A 25,083-nucleotide genomic window follows, 5' to 3' on the forward strand; every position below is an offset into this window, starting at 1 on the left:
TAAATTAATTCACACTGTTATCAAACTGTTTTTTATTTCTCTTCCTCAGAAACTCAAGGTCCACTTACTTGCTTGTTCTGGCAGAATGACCTGATCTTCATCTTCATGTTGTCATGGAGCTGTAGATGTTCAAACTTTCCTTTATTCTCAGTACTTTCAGGCACAACAGCAGTCATGTTGTGTTTTTAGATGTTTGTTTCTCTTTGTGGTCATTTTGTGTTTTACATCTTGTGAGTAAAGTAGAACTTTCAGGTTGTGCTGTTGGTTCAGAAAGACTCCTGTCTCCTGTCTTCCACACTGACTGTCAGAACAGATATCATATTAAATCCTGCAGCTCGCTGTGCAAAATATTACAGGAAGCCATCAAAGAAAGTCTGTGATGCAGCTTCTACTTTCTTAAAGCAGAGCAGTCAAACTGATATCAATTGCTTTACTATTTTTACTGACATGTTAGTGTCGCCTCAGTATGTTGTGAAGGAAAAAAAAGGGCCAAAATCCACAGTGTGTCCACACAGTCATTTAAAAGTCTCTGTGAAGCTTATATGAGGCTTCAGCAGTCTGAGTTAGTCATATCAAGTGGATATCTGACACATTTACAGTCTTTTTAGCATCAAATTCCCTCTTTGTGTTTCCTTGGACAGTGTTTCCCTGTTGAGCTGCAGGTGGAAGTATAGTAACAAAAAGAGGAACTTTGGCACTAAAAAGACTGTAACGTTGAAAGATATCTACTTGATTTGACTCATTTGGACGCTGAAGCTTCGTATTAGCTTCAAATAAACTTTGAAATACATTTTTGCATTATGAAGGGATCTTCTAATGGTCAGTATGAACAGGAGGAATGATTACAGCAAGAAAAACATGTTTCAATGTTCATTTGGGCTCCTGACTGTTGTTTTAACACACACTTGATAGGTTGTGAATCGGTCCTTTAAGCAGCTGTAAAGCCATTATTTGCTGCTCATAAATATGCTTAAAATCAAAGTTGAAATAGTTATGGATCCCTGGTCAATTAGAGATTTTAAACCTGTTGCTTTATGTGCATGACATCAGACAGGTCACATGTGTTTTCACCTGACATTGAGTATGTTTACATGCACATTAGTATTCTGGTTTTGATCATATTCAGGCTGTTTACAAAGAACATGAGAAACCTGGTTATTCATCTCCCTCAGCTTCTTATTTCTGCACCGATTGACTCAACAAGTGAGGTAATTGTGAGCGTACAGCAGATAATGATTCACATCAGAGAGTCAAACCTCCACCAGAGACTCTGTTGAAACCAGTTAGTTTGACTTTAAAGTGTGTGTTTAGCAGACTGAAGGTAACATCTTAACCAGCAGAGTGTGAAGAGAAAACCAACCAAAACCTTCTCACACAGTGACGTTCTCTCCTTCTGCAGCCAAGAACATCCAAAGCAAACACTCAACAAACAGTAGCATCATGTGACAGTGTCAGGGTTCATGTGTAGTTTGTGTCCTGCTGAAAGCTCAGATATACAGTCAGTCTGTGGATACAACTAGATGGAACTAATACAGACAACAGAGACATCTTGTGGTGGAACGTGTTCATTTCAGCAGAGTTCAAGCTGCTTTTAGCTCCAATACAAGTCAACTCCATCTGTCATTTGGTTCTTCATCACTTCAGTGATGTCATGTGATGTTTCTGATGGAAGCTGCTCTGTATTTGTTCCTCTGGATCCTCCACTAAGTTCCCCACCTGTCCAATCATTTCTCTACACCAACAGCTGTTTGACACAAGACTTTACACCCAGCAGCTGCTCACAAAAACACTCTACACCTGACTTTTACTGATGCTGGAAATATTTATTTGAAGTATATGTGAAGTTACAGACTAGATCAGAGAGAAAGAAAGAAAGAGATCAACAGATATTCTGCTGTTCGTTCGTTCTGGAGAATTAGTGAACAGGACGAATCTTCATGCTGATGGTCTTCAGGGAGTAGTTCCAGCCCTTCCACTGGTACCAATCCACTCCTGTATAACTCAAGGTGCTATAAGCCCCCCAGCGATAAAGCCCGTTGGCGTTTGCATAGAAACAGTTGTTGTACCAGAACCCCCCCAGGTAGAGTTGGGCACAGTTGTTGCTGCTGGAGTCCTGGTCTTTGTCGAAGGTGGTGAACTTCTGTCCATTGTGATGAATCAGGGCATCTCCTACAGAAACACAAGAAAACAACAAGTGTCTGATCACAACACTACTGCTAATGACATCATATTATATAATATTATATAACTAATAATAATATTATATAACTATTAACTTATTAACACTACAATTTTCACTACTAATACAGTACTACTCTTTGGCTACCACTTGTACAAATACTTTTAGTACTACTAGTACTGCATCTGCTGCTGCTAGTGTAACATAACAACATACAATATGTCATGTAGAATTAATAAAACATGAGCAGACCACAGGTTTGTTGTTACGGACTTGAAAATCTTTGTGAATCTGTCTTTAGCTGAAGGAATCAAGCAAATAATCCAATATAAGGACAGAAATCTTCACTGTCTCCATGTGGAAACTAAACATCAGAAAAACAAAACTACTACCTGCTAACAGTAACTGACCTGCTCCTCCATTTTTGAATTCAGACACATGAAGTCTGTATCCGTAGAACTCTGATTCGATGGAGAACGAGGAGTAACGAGCAAACGCTTTGTTTCCACTGAAGTCCTCCATGTCGACCAGCAGCTCAACCTTCTTCCCCTGAGTCAGATGGAAGACATTCTCAAGGCCTGAAAACACACAAACATGAAGTCACATCAGAGTTTAATGTTTGTTTTTATGAACAGTTTCATGAAGTCACATGACTGTTAGTTTGGTTTCATTTCTCACCGAGCCAGTACTCTCCAGCAGCGCTACCAAAGCCCTTCTTGTAGTGATCCCAGGGCCTGTAGAAGTTCACCGAGCCGTCCATCCTCCTCTGGAACACCTGGTGGGGATTAATTCAATAAACACACAAGATCTCTGACAGCTCATGATTTAATATAATAAATAATAAATCAGTTCATACTGAAAACCACTCAGTTGTGAATTGATGACTTCAGTTCAGAAACTCACCGTCCACCGTCCTCCTACTGAGTCCATGTCACAGTACACCTACACACAAACACACTTATTAGTCAATATGATCCTTTAGTTAAAACTATATTCAATCAATCAGCAGCTGCCACATCTTGAGGCTGAAGTATCTTAAAATGTAGCCGACAGCCGCTAGCTGCTGTAACTCGCTCCCATTCAAAAAGCCTCAACTTCTCTCTAGAAACACTGAGTCAATCATGTTTTCAAAGAGCCATTCTGGTCTCAATCTCTAAACTCAGACCCTCTGATAAGAATGCTGGTGGTCATTTTAGAATTTATTGCTCCATTTAATTTGAAGACTTATAGTTTTGATGTCTGATGTGTAGGCATTGATTGACATCTGTGATTGACAGTTGGCTCACCTGCTGCTGTTCTCGGTTACAAGACTCGCACTCAATTGAACTGTTGTTACAATATTTCATTAAATTTAAATTTACTTGATTATGACACCTGCCCTGTTAGCACAGTGTAGCTAAAGTATCCAGCATTATCCCAAATATGCAATGCTCAGTGTTCCCCGTAAGCTAGCGCTAGCTTGGGTCCAAGGTAGCGGGTGTGTTTCCAGAGCATGAAAGGCAACACCCTGCACTCCTTATCTGGAAGCCTTTGGCTGCAAATGAAAAAGATGGAGCCGACCAGAAGCTGCAACTCTGGGCTTCAAACCAGCTCCAATGAAACCAACAGGTGACGTTACACCTCGCTACGTCCATCTTGTATCGACCAGCAGCCAGAATTACCTCACCGCCCACCTGTCAAGATTTATGTTTCCCACTATTAACACTAACAATCTTCCAATAATCCAATCACAACCCCCAAAAAACCTGCATAGTGTGAAACCAACCTCTGGGAAATTAACTTAGCACAAAAAGTAAGGAAATTTGTTTGGTAGATTATTTCTTTGTTGTAACGAAGCTTCTTGGTAATAAATCTTATACTGTTGGAAATCCTGTTTATTTCCCTTTTAAATGGAGCCACATTTGTAAGCAACATGCATTTGTGGGATGAGCAGCAGAGCTGAGTATGTGGGTTGCGCCCATGAAAAATTTGCCAAATCTTCTCTGCCGATGCCAAACAGCTTATTCTGCCGTTGACTCTTGTTTGGTGTTTGGTGGATTGGATGATTGAAGTTTGAAGAAACAAGACATATTGGCAATTTAACAATTTATTAATTTAGCCTCAGTAGCGTGCGGAAGAACCATACACAGCCACAACAGCCTGGCACCTCCTCCTCATGCTGGTCACCAACCTGGTCACACACTGCTGTGGGATGGCATCCCATTCTTCAACCAGCATTTGTCACAAGTCAGCCAACATGGTTGTGTTGGTCACTCTGGCATGAACAGCACGCCCAAGCTGATCCCACAAGTGTTCAATGGGGTTGAGGTCAGGACTGCTGGCAGGCTGTTCCATCCTCTCCACTCTGGAGGTGGTCTCTGATAAACCCCGCTCTGTGGGGGCGAGCGTTGTCATCTTGGAGGATAGAGTTCGGTCCCAGACTGTGGAGATATGGGATTGCCACTGGTTGCAGAATCTCATATCGATTTTTCATGGGTGCAACCCACATACTCAGCTCTGCTGCTCATTCCACAAATGCATGTTCCTTGCAAATGTGGCACCATTTAAAAGGGAAATAAACAGGCTTTCCAATGGTATAAGATTTATTGCCAAGAAGCATTGTTACAACACAGAAATAATCTACCAAACACAAATTTCCTTACTTTTTGTGCTAAATTTATATTAGTGTGTCTCAGAGCTGCAGTGTGGTTGGTCAGTAGAGGAGAGAGATGCCAGCTTTACCCTTGGCTAGTGATGGGGGATACAAACCTTTCTGAAGCACTGAGTCAATATGAAGCAGTTGCATTGAAAATTGTTCACTGTTTCAAAACATGTGATACAGTCAAAATGATGACAACTGCTGGGCAACTATTGGTATTACACTTGTATGGCTGAATTAAATCGGAGACCAAGAATTTCATACATGTAACATTCACCTGGTCTGAGAAAGGAGGGGATGCGGCTGTCAGCAGGTAATAAAATACACCTCTGCTGAATAATGCATCCACACTGTAACTTTATTTCAGAAGGACTATGAATCAAATGGTTTTATCAGAAAACACTTTATTTGAACGATTCTGACAGATTGAATTTGACACCCCACATTCATTTTTCCTCATTTAAAAACCTAATTATAGTATAGTACCTGAAATCCTTTGCTTAAAAACACATCGACAAAGAACACAGAAGAGTTTGCCGATATTTCAGTTTGATTTCCTGGTTTGACGAGTTTTTCACACATATACACTCACACACACACACACACACACACACCAACATTGCTTTGCTTACTTGATTTAATACACTTATTGAAAAGTGAACTGAGTTGTGGTCTGTTTGTTTTTGCAGTGCTGGTTTTTGGTGACATATAATTAATTGCTACTTGCTGTTTGATTTATTGTTTTGCAGAGCAAAGCAAGTTTATTTGTACAGCACATTTAAACAACAAGGCAATGTAAAAAGACATTTAAATACTATTAAAAAGTGTGAAATTTGGAAATAAAAAGAAGCTAAAATAGAATAAGAGATAAAACAGGAGAATAAAAGTTACAGTGCAGTGTAAGATATTAACTCTCATGTTTGGTTTAATAAAAGGCAAACAGAAAAGTCTTCAGCTGTGATTTAAAGAACTGAGAGTTGCAGCAGACCTGCAGTTTTCTGGGAGTTTGTTCAGATATGTGGAGCATAAAAACTGAACGCTGCTTCTCCGGGTTTAGTTTTGACTCTGGGGACAGAAAGCAGACCTGATCCAGACCACCTGAGAGGTCTGGATGCTTCATAACGCAGCAGCGGATCAGAAATGTATTTCAGCCATAAACCCTTCAGTGCTTTATGGTTTGACGGCGCTATTTTCTTTCTATTTTATAATTATTATTTGTCAGATGTGACTCTGACTGGCAGCCCTCTTCATTTAAAAGGGTCAGAACTGTTTCAATCTTTATATACAGTCTGTGTATCCAACCAGTAACACGACTACCTCCTCTTATATCTGCTGGTTTAGTAGAATCAACCTGAACTGTCTTCACATGATGACTCATATATGAACCAACATCTTCTAACTGAGTCCCAGAGAGGATGAAGTGTACCTGGACAGCAGATGTGGGTCCGATGGGATAGATGGTGTAAACTCCACTGGGTTGGCTGCTGTCATGGCGATAGATGTCACTGCAGTCCAACGGGAGGACAAGAGATAAGCAGGAGGTCAACACTGAAGCCAGCAGGAGGAGAACCACTGAAACCAGCTGCAACAGAAACACAGCAGCAGACACAGAACAGAGGCTGTTAAAGGACGGTTTCACAATTTATCAAGTGTCTTTAAACAGCAGTCAGGTGTCCATATGAACAATGAAAGAGGTTTTCCTTGCTGTAATCATTCCTCCTGTTCATACTGGCCCAAGCACGTGCACAGATATACTCCAGGTGGTGCTCATTTTTTTCTATTTCTTTTTCTAATTTTGTATTTTAGTTTTTAAATTTGGCCCATGGCATCAATTCTCAGTTAAAAGTGTGTTGTAATGCCCAACAACTGTATTATAGTTGTGATTCTGAGACCTCATGAGGCCCTCTCCCTCCCTCTTTGACTTGTCACAGTCGCCACAGTTAATGACGCAAATCGATGCATGATCCACGTCTCCCTGACCCGCCTTCACTGGTGACAGCCAGGTAACCATAGTGTTTGCTGGAAGCCCTGACATTGTTTGTCTCTGTTTTTAAACCATTATTAAAACATCTCAGTACAGCAGCCAGCCTGACTCACAGTAGGCAACAGTCCACCATTAATATTAACAACAAGCAAGATGGTCTGGCCTGAAATACTGTCATCAGTGAAAACCAGTGCTCGTTAGTTCCTTTTTCAGGAAACTCAAACAAATCAATATGTATTAAGTAGTTGATAGTCTATACAATCATATTTGGATGTCTCTCCTCTCCTCCTTACTCTTATCTATTGTTTCCTCCTCTTTCTCTTCTCCCCCTCCTCCCCCTTCACACCCTGCTCATGAATCACACTCTGCCAGCCATCTTTAAGGTGGTATGACCCTCTTCCTCTTCCTCCTCTTTCCGTCCCGTCTCTGTCTGCAGTTTCCTCTCTGGTGCAGCTGAAGCAGAGCGATGAGACTGATGGTGATGGTAAAAAGGACTCAAATGAGTGTCAAAGTGTAGATTTAGATCTAGTTCAGGTTGATTTCATTCTTTAAAAACTGCAGGATTTGTTCTGATGAGACACAGTTTGATTGATTACCTATTGATTGTAAAATTGATCAAAGTTGTTCTGATTGGTTCCTCCACTCGCTGTGCATGCGTGTTTGTAGACGTATAATGTGAATTCATGTATTCAGTTATAAGTGATTTTTTTTTTTTGATTGCCCCCCCAAATGTCTTTGCACTGCCTTGAACTGACTATTAAAAGATCCTTCAAATGTGCTTTCAATGGAAGTGACGGAGGCCAAAATCCACAGTGTGTCCACACAGTCATTTAAAAGTTGATGTGAAGCTTATATTCAGCTTCAGCAGTCTGAGTTAGTCATACCAAGTGGATATCTGACACATTTACAGTCTTTTTAGCATCAAATTCCCTCTTTGTGTTTCCTCTGACAGTGTTTCCCTGTTGAGCTGCAGGTGGAAGTATAGTAACAGAAAGAGGAACTTTGGCACTAAAAAGACTGTAACATTGAAAGATATCTACTTGATTTGACGCTTCGTATTAGCGTTAGATAAACTTTGAAATACATTTTTGTACAGAAGGAGGACTGTGGATTTTGTCTCCCATCACTTCCATTGTAAGTTCATTATGAAGGGATCTTCTAATGGTCAGTATGAACAGGAGGAATGATTACAGTAAGAAAAACATGTTTCAATGTTCATTTGGGCTCCTGACTGTTGTTTTAACACAGACCTGAAAAGTTGTGAACCCGTCCTTCAACATACTGAAACTACTGATCAATATTTATTCAGTATAAAGTCACAAACTTACCTTCATCTTCAGAGTTCAGCTGAGGTGATCTGATGAAAATCTTAACGTCAATCAGTCTGGATGCTCTGATGTTTCTGAGCTGTATTTATATCCTAGAGATTCTTTCAGTGGGTCTGCCTAAACCTAACCAGCCTCACCATGTAGTAGGCGTGTCTGTAGTACTGTAGGAGTGTCATGTAGTAGGTCTATTGTACGTCTTACTTAGACTACTTGATTTTTCTGGTTATGTGGGTGGAGACAAAAGCAATAGATCTCAGGCTGGCAGACTAAGACTACTTTGCAGATCACTGATAATACTAATATAACTTAACTTTTAACTATAAAAAATGAAATAAATAATGAAATGAATGAAAGACTTTGTTGCATTTTTACCCTTTTTAACATGATGAGTTTTTACTGTTTTTAAACAGTTTTCAAACACCTTATGAATTGTTTCTCATGACTGTATGATCTTTTTAACCTTATCACAGCAGTTTTATCTTATTACAGACCATGAATTTACTGTAAACTTGTAACAGACCATTAGTGTATCATACTTTTAACTTGTCACAGGAGCAGTTGTTGCTTTGGGACATTTATTATAAATTACTTTTGGTCCTATTAAGTTTAACTTTGCATGGATTTTAATGTATAAATCTAGATTTTTTCCTTGTAAACAAACCACATTAGCAGAGCCAATAGAACATCAACATGCACATGGGATTTGTTAACAAGAAGAAAAATATAGACCAGACTTATCCTTCAATGATAAAGGAATATACAAGTTTTTTATTTATACTGTATTACTGCTTCTATGTGTAAATGCATAGACAGTGCTGGAAGAAGTATTCAGATCCTTTACTTTACTAAAGGTACAAATACAGCAATGTAAAAATACAAGTATTATGAGCTTGATGTAGTTAAAGTATTGCAGTAAAAGTACATAAGTATTATGAGCTTGATGTAGTTAAAGTATTGCAGTAAAAGTACATAAGTATTATGCGCTTGATGTAGTTAAAGTATTGCAGTAAAAGTAGTGGTTTGGTCCCTCTGACTGATATATTATTATATATGACATCATTAGATTATTAATAGTGAAGCATCAGTGTTAGAGCAGCATGTTACTGTTGTAGCTGCTGGAGGTGGAGCTAGTTTACACTACTTTATATACAGTTAGCTAGTTTAGTCAGTGCAGAGTCAGTTCATGCTCCAACAGAACAACAAGAGCTGAACATTAACCTCAGAAGAACTGAACCTCACAGGTTCTTAAAGGCCTAACATGTGTACATTTTGATCCACAATAAACATCCACAGTTTCTTTTTTATAAATTAAAAGACAAAACAAAACAAAAACAAACTGTAACAACCACAGAAATCAACAAATACTAAAAAACACACTCAGGAAACAAACAACGAAAACAAAATCAAACCTTTAAAGACACAAATCAACAAACATCTCATTTATCAGCAGGCAACAACATATTTAGAAATAAACCTAAATTCTAATTCTCATATTCAAAGTAATGGTATTATTATCTGAAGCAAATGTATTAATAATGAAGTCTCTGATCTTTCAAGATGTTTTTTAGTAACATTACTTCTGTCTGAAAACATCCTTCCAACATAAAGTAACGTTTGAGGAACAATCTGAAGTGATTTATGTTCAAGGAATCCCTCCAAGCAGCCTCAACAATAAACATTTTAACTAATTATTCCCTTAAATATTAAAGTTAATAATATAAGTGTTTATTTCTGTGACATTACCTGGACAACAGATAAAATTCATTTGAAAACACATCCTGTTAACCAAAGTGTGTAAGTCTAGTTTCAACTTTGTCATACTGTCAAAATCAACAGGTGTGTATGTGTACACACAGATTAAAAAGTACAAATGTACAATCCCCTATTCCTGTGCCAAAGTCATCAAAGATTACCTGCCTGTGGCCATGAAAGCATTTGAATCCATCATTCCATCATACTTGAAATCCTGCACCTCCCCACTGATGGACCCACCAGTTTGCTTTGCAAGCCAACCGGTCTGTTGAAGATGCAGTAAGCATAGCACTCCACCCCGCCCTGCAACGCCTGGAATCACCAAACATCTACAAAAGCATCCTGTTCATAGACTTCAGTTCTGCCTTTAATTCTATCAACCCACTCAAACTCTTTACCAAACTTTTTTGAACATTGCCCCGACCATATGCCACTGGACTGGGAGCTTCCTGTGGAACAGGCCACAGAGGGTGAAGGTTACTAACTTAACCTCACAACCTCTTCACCTCAGCACATTAGCCTACCCATGATCCTCAGCAACCGTTACCTTGGTGAAGACGCCAAAGATAAAGCTGAGCTACTGACACAAGCGAAGTGCTCTCAAGGGACTCTCCATAACCTGTTGTTCCCCTTCTCCTTTCCACACACTTAGGTTTGGCAACAAATGAAAGGTGCAAAGCAAGAATCACCTCTGAAGTTCTTCTACATGTTACACGCTGTGCTGTCTCTGTGTTATGGGTGTATAAATAGGTAGAGGTCTGTCTGCAATGAGGCGATGAGTAAAGTTTTAGCTCAGTAGTCAGCGCAGCAATCTATGATCTAGGAGACTCCAGTTTGAGACCTGGTGTGGGGACCTCCTTTGTAAGGTAGTTTATTCATGAACACTTGTTATAACATTTTAATTTTCTAAAATTACAAGCAAATAAAAAACAAAAACAGGATTTTTAAGCCTCTTTCTACTTCTATTCAAATACAAATACAAATAATTTTGCTACCTTGACAAATACAGATACAAATACAAATACTGGGCTCTCGTCCCAACCCTCCATGCTGCCACATAAAATATGGTGCACAAACAGTGACCTCCTGCTTAAAACAAGGCAAGGCAAGGCGAGTTTATTTGTATAGCACATTTCAACAACAAGGCAATTCAAGTGCTTTACATAGAGCATAAAAGGCATAAAAGGCATACAGCCAGATCTCAGGAAATCATTATTGACTTCCGATGCATGCCAAATCCAAAAATACCCAAATTACTTGTAACACACATCAGCAATAACCTGAAGTGGAAAACTAACACTGACCACATCATTGCAAAAGCTCAACAACTTTAAAAAAACAGCTTTAAAAAAATCAAGCATCAACTTCTCATTCTGTTCTACTCAGCCATGATGGAGTCCATCATCACATCCTCTATTACAGTATGGTACAGCAACACAGACAGTCAAACATGGAAAAGACTACAACAGATTGTCAACAAGGCATCCAAAATCATAGGCAGCCCACTCCGCTCAGTTGAATCTCTACATACTTACCGAACTGTAAAGCAAGCAAAGAAAATCAACGCTGACCCATCAAATCCTGCTCATCATCTCTTCCAGCTCCTTCCCTCAGGGAGGCGCTACAGCTCACTGTCCACTATGCTATGCACCTACTGTATATGGTTGTGTGCACTATGTTTCTATGATGATATGTTTACTGTATCTCTGTATTGTATCGTGATTATATGTGGATTGTCTGCTGTTATCCATTTATGTATTTGTGATGCTGAGTCTATCTATGTAAAAGTATATTCTATTCAAAAGATGTTCAAAATGATGTGTATATTATGTTATTTAAGATACACAAGTTATTAACACTCAATAACAAACATTGACATGTAAATTTAAATGAGTGGAGTGGATCATAACAAGCTTTAGTTTGGATCAGTAACAAAAAATAAGGATAAAACAGGCTCAGGACAACCCCTTGTCTGAGTGGCTTTCTGGTTAACATTGTTTAAAAGCTTCACCATAAGTGGCCGAGACAAATTCCATTCAAACCTACTGCTAACAAAAGTATCTATCTAAATTGATGACAAACTGATACAACTAATACATGGCAACATGCCTTATACTGTGTGTGCTGAATTTGCACTGTTTGTGCTGAACTGCAATTTAACTGTCATGCAAGGTGCAAACTGTTACTGTGGAAATAGATAGACACCAGTAGAGAGCCTGAGGCCCATGAAGAAGCTGTGGTTTCCTGCACCTTGCTGACACCCTTATATATATATTTTAACCTCAATCATTAAAAATGTCTAAGTATCTTAACTGCCAGAGTTCCATGAAATGAAGTTTATATATTTATAAAGAAAGTTTGGGAACAAAGACCATGCCTTGCAAATATCCCATTTCCGCACCAGAGAGTATTTAGGCACAACTCATCTGCTCCTCTCCCCTTTTGTCTCAGTTTCCATGTACTCTGTGACAAACTTGCATCATACAAATTTCTAGCTTACCCGCAAGTGTGGTTCCCCAGGTGCTCCTTAATGCACCCGACAAGGACTTGTTCGACATAACAGAGTCTTCTCCCGGTGTCCGATCTTTCTGGCAACCCCAGTTGTGCTCGTTGGTCTCCATCACACGGGCATCTTGGATTCTCAGCCTCCATCCTCCATTGACACCAGCTTCACTTGACCCTCACTTCCTAGCAGCTCCTGTCTTCAGCATCCAAGGGACGCCGCTTGTTCCTGGTGCCCATCTCACTCTCGCTCGAGATCCCGAAGCCAGCCCAACAGGAGTAGCCGCCATGAGCAATGATCTCCTCACTGCCAGTGGACTAACCGCCCCTCAGCACCAAACATGTCCGAGTAGACCATTGCTTGCTTGAGGCATGTCCTCAGCCAGAGAAACGTCCCTTTCCAGTGCAATGACAATAAGGCAAGACTTTTGCAATTGTGCACGAACTTCCTGCAGGACACTACTCTCTCCCATCGATCTTCTCATGATCTTCTGGGTTCTCGGTGTCCGTGATGATGCCCATGATGTCACGCCACGTCATTCTGCTGGACGTGCACATCCTTCTTCAGCCACTTCATCCATTTCTGTAGGCCAGGCTGCTTCTAACCCTGCCCAGAATCTCTCTGCCCCACAGCCACCTCTTCCACCTAATTTTTCTCTAGCTCTAGCTTCACTTAACCCATGCACATGCATCCCATTGACCACAGGTTGACGTCGCCCAACTTCACACCCTTCTTCAACCAATCCTCATGTCCCCAGGGAATTGCTCACTTCATTTGGTCCCTTGGAACTTAAACAGCCACTTCCGGCTCACTCCAAGGACCTCACGGTGGCCGAATTTGTTTTCTCATTCTTGTTGTATTGAGACATCATCCGCTCCCCGACTGTGGGTCTGGCTTTGATGATTACCTGTTGTTGATGTTTGACCTGGCCTCAGATAGCAATGGCTTTTATTCCTACCATGTCCTTTTCACCTCCCAAGCTGCCGGACACCTGCAACAGTTCAACCAGGGCACGTACTGGGGATCATTGGATCCTGAACTGTACTGCTGAGGTTTTGCAGCTCGCTCATCTCTCTGCTGCAACCTTGTGCAGTGCCCCTTCCCATCTTGCCACAGCATGTACCCTTTCTGCTCCTCTGCCCCACACCTCGGTGGCAGAAAAGTGAAACCTAGCAGTATTACGTAGCTTGCCCCTGGCAGTTCCTCCACCGTCCATCACCCCCAAACCTGCCATCATTCAACCCTTGGCCCTCTCCTCAAAGGTGTGGATAAGAGAGGGAGATCTGTCTTCTATCAGGATGAGCGGATGATTTGTAATAACTACAACAACCTGGGTCACAACGTCTCCAGCTGCAGATTCCTGCACATCTGCTCGTTCTGCAGTGCAGCCCACACCCACGACTTGTCCACACAATTAAACTAAGCAACGCTTGTGTAAGTATCTTGATACCCCTGTTGATATAAATAGTCTAGCTGCCACCTTACAGAACCACCCAAACCAAGTCTTTGTCAACTTCTTCATCAAGGGCTTCACACACAGTTTCCGTCGGGGTCTGCAGGTCATGCCCATTTCCACCTACATATGCCACAATTTACAGTCAGCCTTGTCCGACACAGACAAGGTGGACAAACTCTTACAAAAAGAAGTTGATGATGTTTTCATGATCGGCCCGTTCTCCAGCCCTCCTTTCCCATCTTTCAGGGTCAGTCCAATTGGAGTAGCAACTAGGAAGCATTCCGGGAAAAAGACACTCATCATCGACCTCTCATCCCCCTACAGTTCTGCAATCCTGAGCATCAACAGCCTGATTCCCAGCCCGTACTTGTCCATGCAGTACGCCACAATAGATCATGCCATCTCCCTCAGCTGCCTCGCAAGTCTAGGATCCTGGTTGTCCAAGGTGGGCATTACTAGCACGTTCAAGGTCCTCCCTATCCACCCTCATTATTGGCATCTTTTTTGGAGTCTTCTGGAAGGGCGCACTCTATTTTGCCATGCGCCTGACCTTTGGCTACAAGAGTAGCCCAAAAGTCTTTGACACCTTATCCGAGGCCCTCTGCTGGATCCTGTCAAGCAACTACAAACTCCCGTACTTCATTCACCTACTTGATGACTTCCTCACCATTACACCGCCATCTTCACTCCCATCATACGGTCTCACCACCATGATTTCTGCATTCACCGATCTTGGTGTTCCTCTGTCTCCAGAGAAAACAGAAGGCCCCAGCACGTCTCTGGAATTCTTTGGCATTACCCTCAACTCCATTTCACTCCAAGAATCTTTGCCTACTGAGAAGCTTTCTTTGCTCATTCAAAATTTTCTTCTGGCTGACACATGCACCAAGCACCAATTGCTTTTGCTGCTGGGCCATTTCAATTACGCCAACCGTATCATCCCTCAGAGAAACTGTGGCTCCAATTCCTCTCCTCCTGGAATGGTATCTCTTTCTTTTACGATGATCATGTCACTGAGGCTGATGTCATCTAGCTGTTCACAGTTGCAGGCCCTTCAGTCGGCTTTAGCAGCTACTATGGCGGCAGGTGGTTTGCAGCCAAATGGCCACCTGACCTCTTTTCTCTCGCCCATTCCTCCACTATCTGTGAAATGTACCTAATTGGCATTGCAGCCATTCTTTCAGGGCTTGAATGGTCCAAGAAGACCATTGTCATCTACTCTGATAACAGCGCCGTCATTGACATCCTCAACAAAGGCCAGTCACATTGTCTGGACATCATGCAGTTCATGCAGAAGCTTACACTGATTTAACCCCAGCACCAGTTCATTGTCCGAGTTGCTGATTCACTCTCTCATTTCTCGTTTCAGTAATTCAGACAGCTAGCTCTAGCCTCCGACCCTCTTCCAACCCCAGTCCCTCCATTTTTTGTCACAATCTTCAACTGACCCCACTGGTGTTTTTGGTTGTCTTCAGGGGTGTCCTTTTGTTTGTTTTTTTGTCTTTTTGCCTCTAAGGCTGGTAGCTCCTTCAAGGTATGCCCCCCTGAGATATGGCTGACGTGAAATCTAAATTTATTTATATTGAAAATTTATAATGGAAATTGCTAAGGATAAACATGCAATGTTTATTAATTAACAGACTTGGACAGGCTTAGTTTTGTTGATTTAAATTAACCTGATGCACCTGTGATAGAGGTATAATTTCAGTACAGAATCTATAATAAGCATATCTGATTGACAGGTTTACTATATGTGTTTAATTGGCTTAAATGTTAGGGTCAGGGCATTGAAGCTGCCCTATAAAACCAGGCGAGTGCCCTCGAACAACAGAGTGGGCCTCCTCCAGAGATAGCCTGTTAAAGGGCTATCTTGGAATACTTTCAAACCTCCGACACCTATTTGCACCCACACATTTTTGTGGTGACCCCACTGTCAGGCATTTCTGACTAATAAGGCCTGTTTTAGAGTGGTTCAGTGACAGCTGGTGATCATAGAAGTCAGGCTGAATTTTGATCCCCTAAGCAGGCTAAGTCAGCAGATCATATAAGGTCAGAGGTAGAGGACAGCCATCTGCCAGTGCCTTATCCATACTAGCAGGGGTATCAGTCATCTGAAGGCAAAAACCATGATATTATCCAAACACCATCACAGTATTGTGTTAGTGCTATATTGGCACATGCTGGGTAAATTTTGATCCAGTGATTTTTAGAGTGCACACATAAAGATCTTGAAAATCGTTTTGATTATGCATTGAATATGCACCTAATACAGAGGTGGAATAAGTATTCAGATCATTTACTTCAGTAAAAGTATCAATGCAACAATGTAAAAATACTCCACCGCAAGTAGAAGTAAAATCCTACCACAGTAAAACTACATAAGTATTGATGATAGCTTGATGTAGTTAAAGGCCCTGTTTAGACCTGGCATTAACCTGAACCTCAGGTGATCCGAACACAAGCTCTAAGTACAGGAGGAAGTACAGGAGAGATCTGATCACAAGTGGTCACTCAAGACGGATGTGGAGACGCATGTTAATGCCAGGTGTAAACAGGGCCAAAGTATTGCAGTAAAAGTAGTGGTTTGGTCCCTCTGACTGATATATTATTATATATGACATCATTAGATTATTAATAGTGAAGCGTCAGTGTTAGAGCAGCATGTTACTGTTGTAGCTGCTGGAGGTGGAGCTAGTTTACACTACTTTATATACAGTTAGCTAGTTTAGTCCAGTGCAGAGTCAGTTCATGTTCCAACAGAACAACAAGAGCTGAACATTAACCTCAGAAGAACTGAACCTCACAGGTTATTAAAGGCCCAACATGTGTACATTTTGATCAACAATAAACATCCAAAGTTTCTTTTTTATAAGTTAAAAAACAAAATCAAAACAAAAACAAACTGTAACAATCACAGAAATGAACAAATGTTAAAAAACAAATTCAGGAAACAAACAGCAAAAACAAAATCAAACCTTTAAAGACAAATCAACAAACATCTCATTTATCAGCAGGCAACAACATATTTAGAAATAAACCTAAATTCTAGTTTCTAGTTCTAGTGTTTGTGTCTGTGACATCACCTGTACAACAGATAAATTCAGTCATTTGAAAGCACATCCTGTTAACAAAGGGCGTAGGTCCGGTTTCAACTTTGGCAGGGACATTTTTTGTCGTACTGTCAAAATCAACAGGTGTGTTTGTGTACACACAGATTAAAAAGTACAAATGTTAAGTCCCTTACTCCTGTGCCAAAGTCCTCAAAGATTACCTGCCTCATTGACTTCAGACCCGTTGCCCTAACATCTGTGGCCATGGAAGTACTCAGATCCATGCTGATGGTCTTCAAGGAGTAGTTAAAGCCCTTCAAGTGGGACCACACCACTCCTGCACCATGTATAGTATCATCAGCCCTCCAGTGATAAACCCTGCTGGGGTTTGCATAGTGATGGTCCTCATACCAGAGCGTCACCAAGTAGAGTCTGGCACAGTTCATGTTTGTGGAGGAATTCCGATCTTTGTCAAAGGAGGAGAACTTCTGGAGAACTCAGGGAGTCTCCTACAAAAACACAAGAAAACAACAAGTGTCTGATCACAACACTACTGCTAATGACACCATATTATATAATATTATATAACTATAAAACTTGCATTATTATTATCATTATCATTATCAATAATAATCATAATCATACTCATAATCATAATCATAATCATAATCATAATCATAATCATAATCATAATAGAATCACCTTGCCTTAATAAATTTTCTTTGGACCGTTTACAAACCGTCCAAAATGTTGCTGCGACGCTTTTAACACGATCCAACAGAAGGTCAAACATTACACCCATTTTAACCTCTCTGCACTGGCTTCTTGTTCATTTCACAATTCATCTTAAAATCTTGGAGATGACTTATAGAGCCCTACATGGCCCGGTTTAACATTATATCATGGACCTTCTGCACCCCCACACCACGAGCCGAGCCCTCAGGTCCTCTAACCAGGGTCTTCTGAGGGTCTTCTGAAGGTCTTCTGAGGGTTTGAGGGTCTTCTGAGGGTCTTGAGGGTCTTCTGAGGGTCTTCTGAGGGTCTCTCAGACACGTTTTAAGACTCCAGGAGATTGTGCTTTCCAGTCAGCAGTAGCTAAGCTTTCCCAATAAGTAAATGAGGTCTCTGGACTCTTTTAAAAAGCAGTTCAAATCCATCTGTTCAGACAGGCGTTTAGGTAGCATGTGGTATTTTATGTTTTAACTTGTGTTTTATGTCTGTTTCCTCTTGTGTGTTTAGTCTGTTGTTTATCTTTGTTTTATTTATTTGACTGTGAAGCACTTTGTGACTGTTGTCTGAAAGGTGCCATCTAAATAAACTTTACTTACTTACTTATGTATATGTAATATATAAACAAATCAATCAATATAGCTGTTTGATAGCATGCATGTGGGGCAAGGCCAGTTTAAAAGATGCTAAACAAAGACAAAAACGAATGCAGAGAAAGTCAGCAACAATAAACCAAACTGAACCTGGACTGCAGAGGGTTAAAGACAAAAAGTCTCACTTGAACAGATGGAAGAAGCTGCAATATTACAGATTGCATGTCTGTAAAGGGCTTTAGTCATGATGGATAATACTTTGGCGCCCTCGGCTGGCACAAAGATAAAAGTGCATGATCTACGATGCACATTTATCTTTAAAAAAAAGAGCCTGAGTCAGAGTGGGAAAAGTGTCAATAAAGTTTTATTCACAGTCGTCCATTAATTCATTTATCAGACTTACATTTTGTTTGTTTGTTGTATTTGTTCAACTTTAATCTGACAGACAAAACACAGGAAGCAGCAACTGAAGATGAAAAATATAGTTAAAGATTTAAAACATGTATAGATCAAAGACACAGAGACATGACTGTAGCTCACAGTCTGATCAGTAATAATGTGTTTGCTGATTTGCACTTGAAAAGGCATAAAGTTTAAAATACAATAAATTTTAAATGTTTAGATGTCTATTTGTATCTCGGCTCAACATCATTCAGTGACTTTATTTCAGCTGCTTCAACAAATGTGTAAATTTAAACATTGTCACTGAAATGCTGTTGAAACACGTTCAGACTATGCTCCTTATTTAAAAAACTCACTTTCAAACTACATTCTGCAGCTGCACCGCGATCCTGCTCACTCAGAAATAATAACATATAATCTCAAATATTATAAGAATGATGTTCCATCAGTGGACCAATCACATCATGAGTGATAGAGATAATTATTCATTGATCCTCTGTGTCTAAAGCTTCATACTGATTGTTTAAATTTAAACTTTTAATTACACATTATGTGCATTAAAGATTTCAGGTCAGGAGCTGCTCTAACAAACTGACAGAGTCTCAGAGTTATAACAAAAGGACACAGAGGTTTGATTCTGAGCTGAGGATGAATTCACACTGTGTAATATTTAACTGTGAGAGAAAAAAACTGCTGTTCAAAGAAATGACTGATGTGTATAAAGGTGGTAACTTTGGAAAGTCCTGAGTAACAAACTAATATCCAACCAGGATTTAGATTCTGACAGACAGTAAACCTTCACTAATGGATGAGCTTTGATACAAACTGACTCAATGAAGACATGAATCTCTGTAAAAGGAGACAGAGAGAACAGCTGTGTTCAAAATCACATACTAACATACTGCCGACTACACACTCAATCAGCACTTACTGCATACTGCATATTAAATGAACGACTAAGTTTATTACCAGCCGTCTACTAATAATATTAAATATAACATATAACAGCTGACTGTTCAAACTGAAGTACATTCAAGCAACAGTCTGAGCTACTGCTGAATGAAAATTGTTTATCACAAATGTAAAACATTATCTCTTCCACTCAACGTCACATTTTCCAGTATTATTTTAAGGCAAATTAAAATTATTTAATATTTTACTGTTAAATATTTTTTCTACAGTAGAAATTCTTGCTAATCTAGTTTGCATCTTACTCTTTCCTGTCACTTCATTTGATTCACATTAACCCTTTCACTGCCGGCTGTTCAAGTGAGGCTGCTACACTCACCGATTGGTCCATCTCACTGTCAATCAACATATCAATAGCTTTGATCCTTACAAACTAAATGATTGGTTGTGTGTTGTCATGGCGATCCAAACCAAATGTGAACATCAAGTTCTGGTTGGTTGGTCCAACCTTTCTAAATGGAAGCCCCCCCATCCCCAGTGCAAATAACAGGCTGGAGTGTGTATGAATGAGAGGTGCTTTGGATAAATGCCCTTTATTTACTTTAGCTGTCAGTCACATGATGAAGCAGCTCAGAGCCACATCTGATTAATATAAAAAGAGATGAATAATTAGTTAATTAGGAGGAAGTTTTAAAGTACTATACTGCTGCTCTTTCATGTTTTAGCTGGTTACAAATCATCAATCATCTTGTTATCTAAATCACCATTTTCTAAATCATCGTTCAGTATTCATATTGTTATTCTTCCTGTCAGGCAGCCATTATTTTCAGTTAATTTCTATGAAAAATCAACAGAGACTTGAAACTATTAAAGCTTAACTTTCTGTGGATTTTAAGTTCTAGATTTTTCTCCTTGTTAACAAACCCCATTAGCAGAGCCAACAATACGTCAACATGCACATGGGATTTGTCCACAAAAAGAAAAATATGGACCAGACTTATCCTTAAATGATGAAGAAATATTCAAGTTTTTATGCTTTCAGTTCTATGTGTAAATGCGTAGATGTGTTCACACCTGTGTCTTCTTTCCAGGAATGATCAGTGTGATCAGCGACACACTCACAGCCATCATGAGGATGAAGAGGATGGCCGACGTTGCTGCCAGAGCAGAAAAACCACAACACAGACTTGCGGTGGAAGTATAGTAACAAAAAGAGGGACTTTGGCATTAAAAAAACTGTAACGTTGAAAGATATCTACTTGATTTGATTCATTTGGACACTGAAGCTTCATATTAGCTTCAGATAAACTTTGAAATACATTTTTGCACAGAAAGAGGACTGTGAATTTTGTCTCCCATCACTTCCATTGTAAGGTCATTATGAAAGGATCTTCTAATGGTCAGTATGAACAGGAGGAATGATTACAGCAAGAAAAACATGTTTCAATGTTCATTTGGGCTCCTGAATGTTGTTTTAACACAGACTTGAAAGGTTATGAACCTGTCCTTTAAGCAGCTGTAAAGCCATTATTTGCTGCTCATAAATGTCCTTAAAATCAAAGTTGAAATAGTTATGGATCCCTGGTCAATTAGAGATTTTAAACCTGTTGCCATACGTGCATGACATCAGACAGGTCACATGTGTTTTCACCTGACATTGAGTATATTTACATGCACATTAGTATTCTGGTTTTGATCATATTCAGGCTGTTTACAAAGAACATGAGAAACCTGGTTATTCATCTCCCTCAGCCTCTTATTTCTGCACCGACTGACTCAACAGGTGAGGTAATTGTGAGCATACAGCAGATAATGATTCACATCAGAGAGTCAAACCTCCACCAAACACTCTGTTGAAACCAGTTAGTTTGACTTTAAAGTGTGTGTTTAGCAGACTGAAGGAAACATCTTATCCAGCAGAGTGTGAAGAGAAAATCAACCAAAACCTTCTCACACAGTGACATTCTCTCCTTCTGCAGCCAAGAACATCCAAAGCAAACACTCAACAAATAGTAGCATCATGTGACAGTGTGAGGGTTCACGTGTAGTTTGTGTCCTGCTGAAAGCTCAGATATACAGTCAGTCTGTGGATACAACTAGATGGAACTAATACAGACAACAGAGACATCTAGTGGTGGAACATGTTCATTTCAGCAGAGTTCAAGCTGCTTTTAGCTCCAATACAAGTCAACTCCATCTGTCATTTGGTTCTTCATCACTTCAGTGATGTCATGTGATGTTTCTGATGGAAGCTGCTCTGTATTTGTTCCTCTGGATCCTCCACTAAGTTCCCCACCTGTCCAATCATTTCTCTACACCAACAGCTGTTTGACAAGACTTTACACCCAGCAGCTGCTCACAAACACACTCTACACCTGACTTTTATTGATGCTGGAAATATTTATTTGAAGTATATGTGAAGTTACAGACTAGATCAGAGAGAAAGAAAGAAAGAGATCAACAGATATTCTGCTGTTCGTTCGTTCTGGAGAATTAGTGAACAGGACGAATCTTCATGCTGATGGTCTTCAGGGAGTAGTTAGAGCCCTTCCAGTGGTCCCAATCCACTCCTGTATAACTCAAGGTGCTATAAGCCCCCCAGCGATAAAGCCCGTTGGCGTTTGCACGGAAACAGTCCTTGTACCAGAACCCCCCCAGGCGGATATCGGCACAGTTACGGCTGCCGGTGTCCTGGTCTTTGTCGAAGGTGGAGAACTTTTGTCCGTTGTGATAACTCAGGGAGTCTCCTACAGAAACACAAGAAAACAACAAGTGTCTGATCACAACACTACTGCTAATGACACCATATTATATAATGTTATATAACTAATAATAATATTATATAACTATTAACTTATTAACACTACAAATGTCACTACTAATACAGTACTACTGTTATGGCTACCACTTGTACAAATACTTCTAGTACTACTAGTACTGCATCTGCTGCTGCTACTGTAACATAACAACATACAATATGTCATGTAGACAAGAACTGCAAAAGGTCCAACGGACATAAACACTTGAAACCTGCTGGGCTTCATTTACATTGTTTTCCTTTAAATGTGTTTATAAAAACCAAAGCTTCCATGTAATTAATAAAACATGAGCAGACCACAGATTTGTTGTTACTGATTTGAAAATCTTTGTGAATCTGTCTTTAGCTCAAGCAAATAATCCAATATAAGGACAGAAATCTTCAGTGTCTCCATGTGGAAACTAAACATCATAAAAACAAAACTACTATCTGCTAACAGTAACTGACCTGCTCCGCCATTTTTGAATCCAGACACATGCAGTCTGTATCCGTAGAACTCTGATTCAATGGAGAACGAGGAGTAACGAGCAAACGCTTTGTTTCCTTTGAAGTCCTCCATGTCGACCAGCAGCTCAACCTTCTTCCTCCGTGTCAGATGGAAGAGATTCTCAAGACCTGAAAACACACAAACATGAAGTCACATCAGAGTTTAATGTTTGTTTTTATGAACAGTTTCATGAAGTCACATGACTGTTAGTTTGGTTTCATTTCTCACCGAGCCAGTACTCTCCAGCAGCGCTACCAAAGCCCTTCTTGTAGTGATCCCAGGGCCTGTAGAAGTTCACCGAGCCGTCCATCCTCCTCTGGAACACCTGAGGGGGGGGGGATTAACTCAATAAACACACAAGATACTGAAAACCACTTGGCTGTGAATTGATGACTTCAGTTAAAAAACTCACCGTCCAACGTCCTCCTACTGAGTCCATGTCACAGTACACCTACACACAAATACACTCATTAGTAAATATGATCCTTTAGCTAAAACTACATTCAATCAATCAGCAGCTGCCACGTCTTGAGTCTGAAGCGTTTTAAAGATAGAGTATCCAGCTGCTCCAACTGACTCCCATTCAAAAAGCCTCAACTTCTCTCTAGAAATACTGAGTCAATAATGTTTTCAACGAGTCCTTCTGGTCTCATGTCTCTAAATTTAAACCCTCTGTATTAGGTGTGTGTTGATGGTCATTTTGGAAATTATTGCTCCGTTAATAAAATTTGAAGACTTATAGTAGCTTTGATGTCTGACGTGTGGGCGTTGATTGACAGCTGTGATTGACAGGTGGCTCCCCTGCTGCTCTTCCCGGCTCCGAGACTCGCACTCAATCGGACTGTTGTTGCAATATTTCACTAAATTTAATGTTACTTGATTATGATACCTGTTCAGTTAGCACAATGTGTGCCTTAAAAATCATTACAATGTCTGGTAGTTTTCCCTTTAGCTGCATGTACTCCCGTGAGGTGCATGCACTTCTCGGTGAGCACACAGAACTCAGCGTAACACCTCCGCTGCAAACCTGACTGACTACTGACTGACCGACGGTACCGTGAGTACCCGTTGTATATATTGTAAATAATCACTTTTACTGAACTGTGAATACAGACGCTGATATTTCAGTTTGATTTCCTGGTTTGATTTGTTTTGTGGGGATCTGCAGTAAAACCTGAAGCAGACTTTTGAGTTGTCTTTCTTTTTGTGGCTGTGAACAAGATTGATTGACTGTGGGACGAGTTTTTCAGACACACACACACAGTCACACACACACCAACATTGCTTTGCTTACTTGATTTAATACACTTATTGAAAAGTGAACTGAGTTGTGGTCTGTTTGTTTTTGCAGTGCTGGTTTTTGGTGACATATAATTAATTGCTACTTGTTGTTTAATTTATTGTTTTGTATAGCAAAGCAAGTTTATTTGTACAGCACATTTAAACAACAAGGCAATGTAAAAAGACATTTAAATACTATTAAAAAGTGTGAAATTTGGAAATAAAAAGAAGCTAAACTAGAATAAGAGATAAAACAGGAGAATAAAAGTTACAGTGCAGTGTAAGATATTAACTCTCATGTTTGGTTTAATAAAAGGCAAACAGAAAAGTCTTCAGCTGTGATTTAAAGAACTGAGAGTTGCAGCAGACCTGCAGTTTTCTGGGAGTTTGTTCAGATATGTGGAGCATAAAAACTGAACGCTGCTTCTCCGGGTTTAGTTTTGACTCTGGGGACAGAAAGCAGACCTGATCCAGACCACCTGAGAGGTCTGGATGCTTCATAACGCAGCAGCAGATCAGAAATGTATTTCAGCCATAAACCATTCAGTGCTTTATGGTTTGACTGCGCTATTTTCTTTCTATTTTATAGTTATTATTTGTCAGATGTGACTCTGACTGGCAGCCCTCTTCATTTAAAAGGGTCAGAACTGTTTCAATCTTTATATACAGTCTGTGTATCCAACCAGTAACACGACTACCTCCACTTATATCTGCTGGTTTAGCAGAATCAACCTGAACTGTCTTCACATGATGACTCATATATGAACCAACATCTTCTAACTGAGTCCCAGAGAGGATGAAGTGTACCTGGACAGCAGATGTGGGTCCGATGGGATAGATGGTGTACACTCCACTGGGTCGGCTTTTGTCATGGTGATAGATGTCACTGCAGTCCAGCGGGAGGACGAGAGATAAGCAGGAGGTCAACACTGGAGCCAGCAGGAGGAGAACCACTGAAACCAGCTGCAACAGAA

The 25,083-nt window shown here is 40.2% G+C and overlaps 3 protein-coding genes across 3 annotated transcripts in view; 1 reads left to right on the forward strand and 2 right to left on the reverse strand.

Annotated features, from left to right (window-relative positions):
• Nucleotides 1-25,083, forward strand: part of LOC122971137 (microfibril-associated glycoprotein 4-like) — a 750,976-nt gene that overhangs the window by 517,363 nt on the left and 208,530 nt on the right. The window lies entirely within an intron of this gene.
• LOC122971152 (microfibril-associated glycoprotein 4-like) lies at nt 1,835-8,343 on the reverse strand. The gene is made up of 6 exons (XM_044337684.1): nt 8,130-8,343; nt 6,244-6,399; nt 3,083-3,121; nt 2,858-2,954; nt 2,590-2,757; nt 1,835-2,169 (listed from the first exon to the last, which is right to left on the reverse strand). The coding sequence occupies exons 1-6, from the start codon at nt 8,133-8,135 to the stop codon at nt 1,916-1,918; spliced, it is 720 nt and encodes a 239-aa protein (XP_044193619.1). The 5' UTR covers nt 8,136-8,343; the 3' UTR covers nt 1,835-1,915.
• Nucleotides 21,890-23,329, reverse strand: LOC122971146 (microfibril-associated glycoprotein 4-like). Its single transcript, XM_044337678.1, has 4 exons — nt 23,241-23,329; nt 23,057-23,153; nt 22,789-22,956; nt 21,890-22,270 (listed from the first exon to the last, which is right to left on the reverse strand). Exons 1-4 carry the CDS (start codon nt 23,265-23,267, stop codon nt 22,017-22,019), a joined length of 546 nt encoding a protein of 181 aa, XP_044193613.1. The 5' UTR covers nt 23,268-23,329; the 3' UTR covers nt 21,890-22,016.

Source organism: Thunnus albacares, chromosome 20 (assembly GCF_914725855.1).
Source record: "Thunnus albacares chromosome 20, fThuAlb1.1, whole genome shotgun sequence".
Taxonomy (NCBI): domain Eukaryota; kingdom Metazoa; phylum Chordata; class Actinopteri; order Scombriformes; family Scombridae; genus Thunnus; species Thunnus albacares.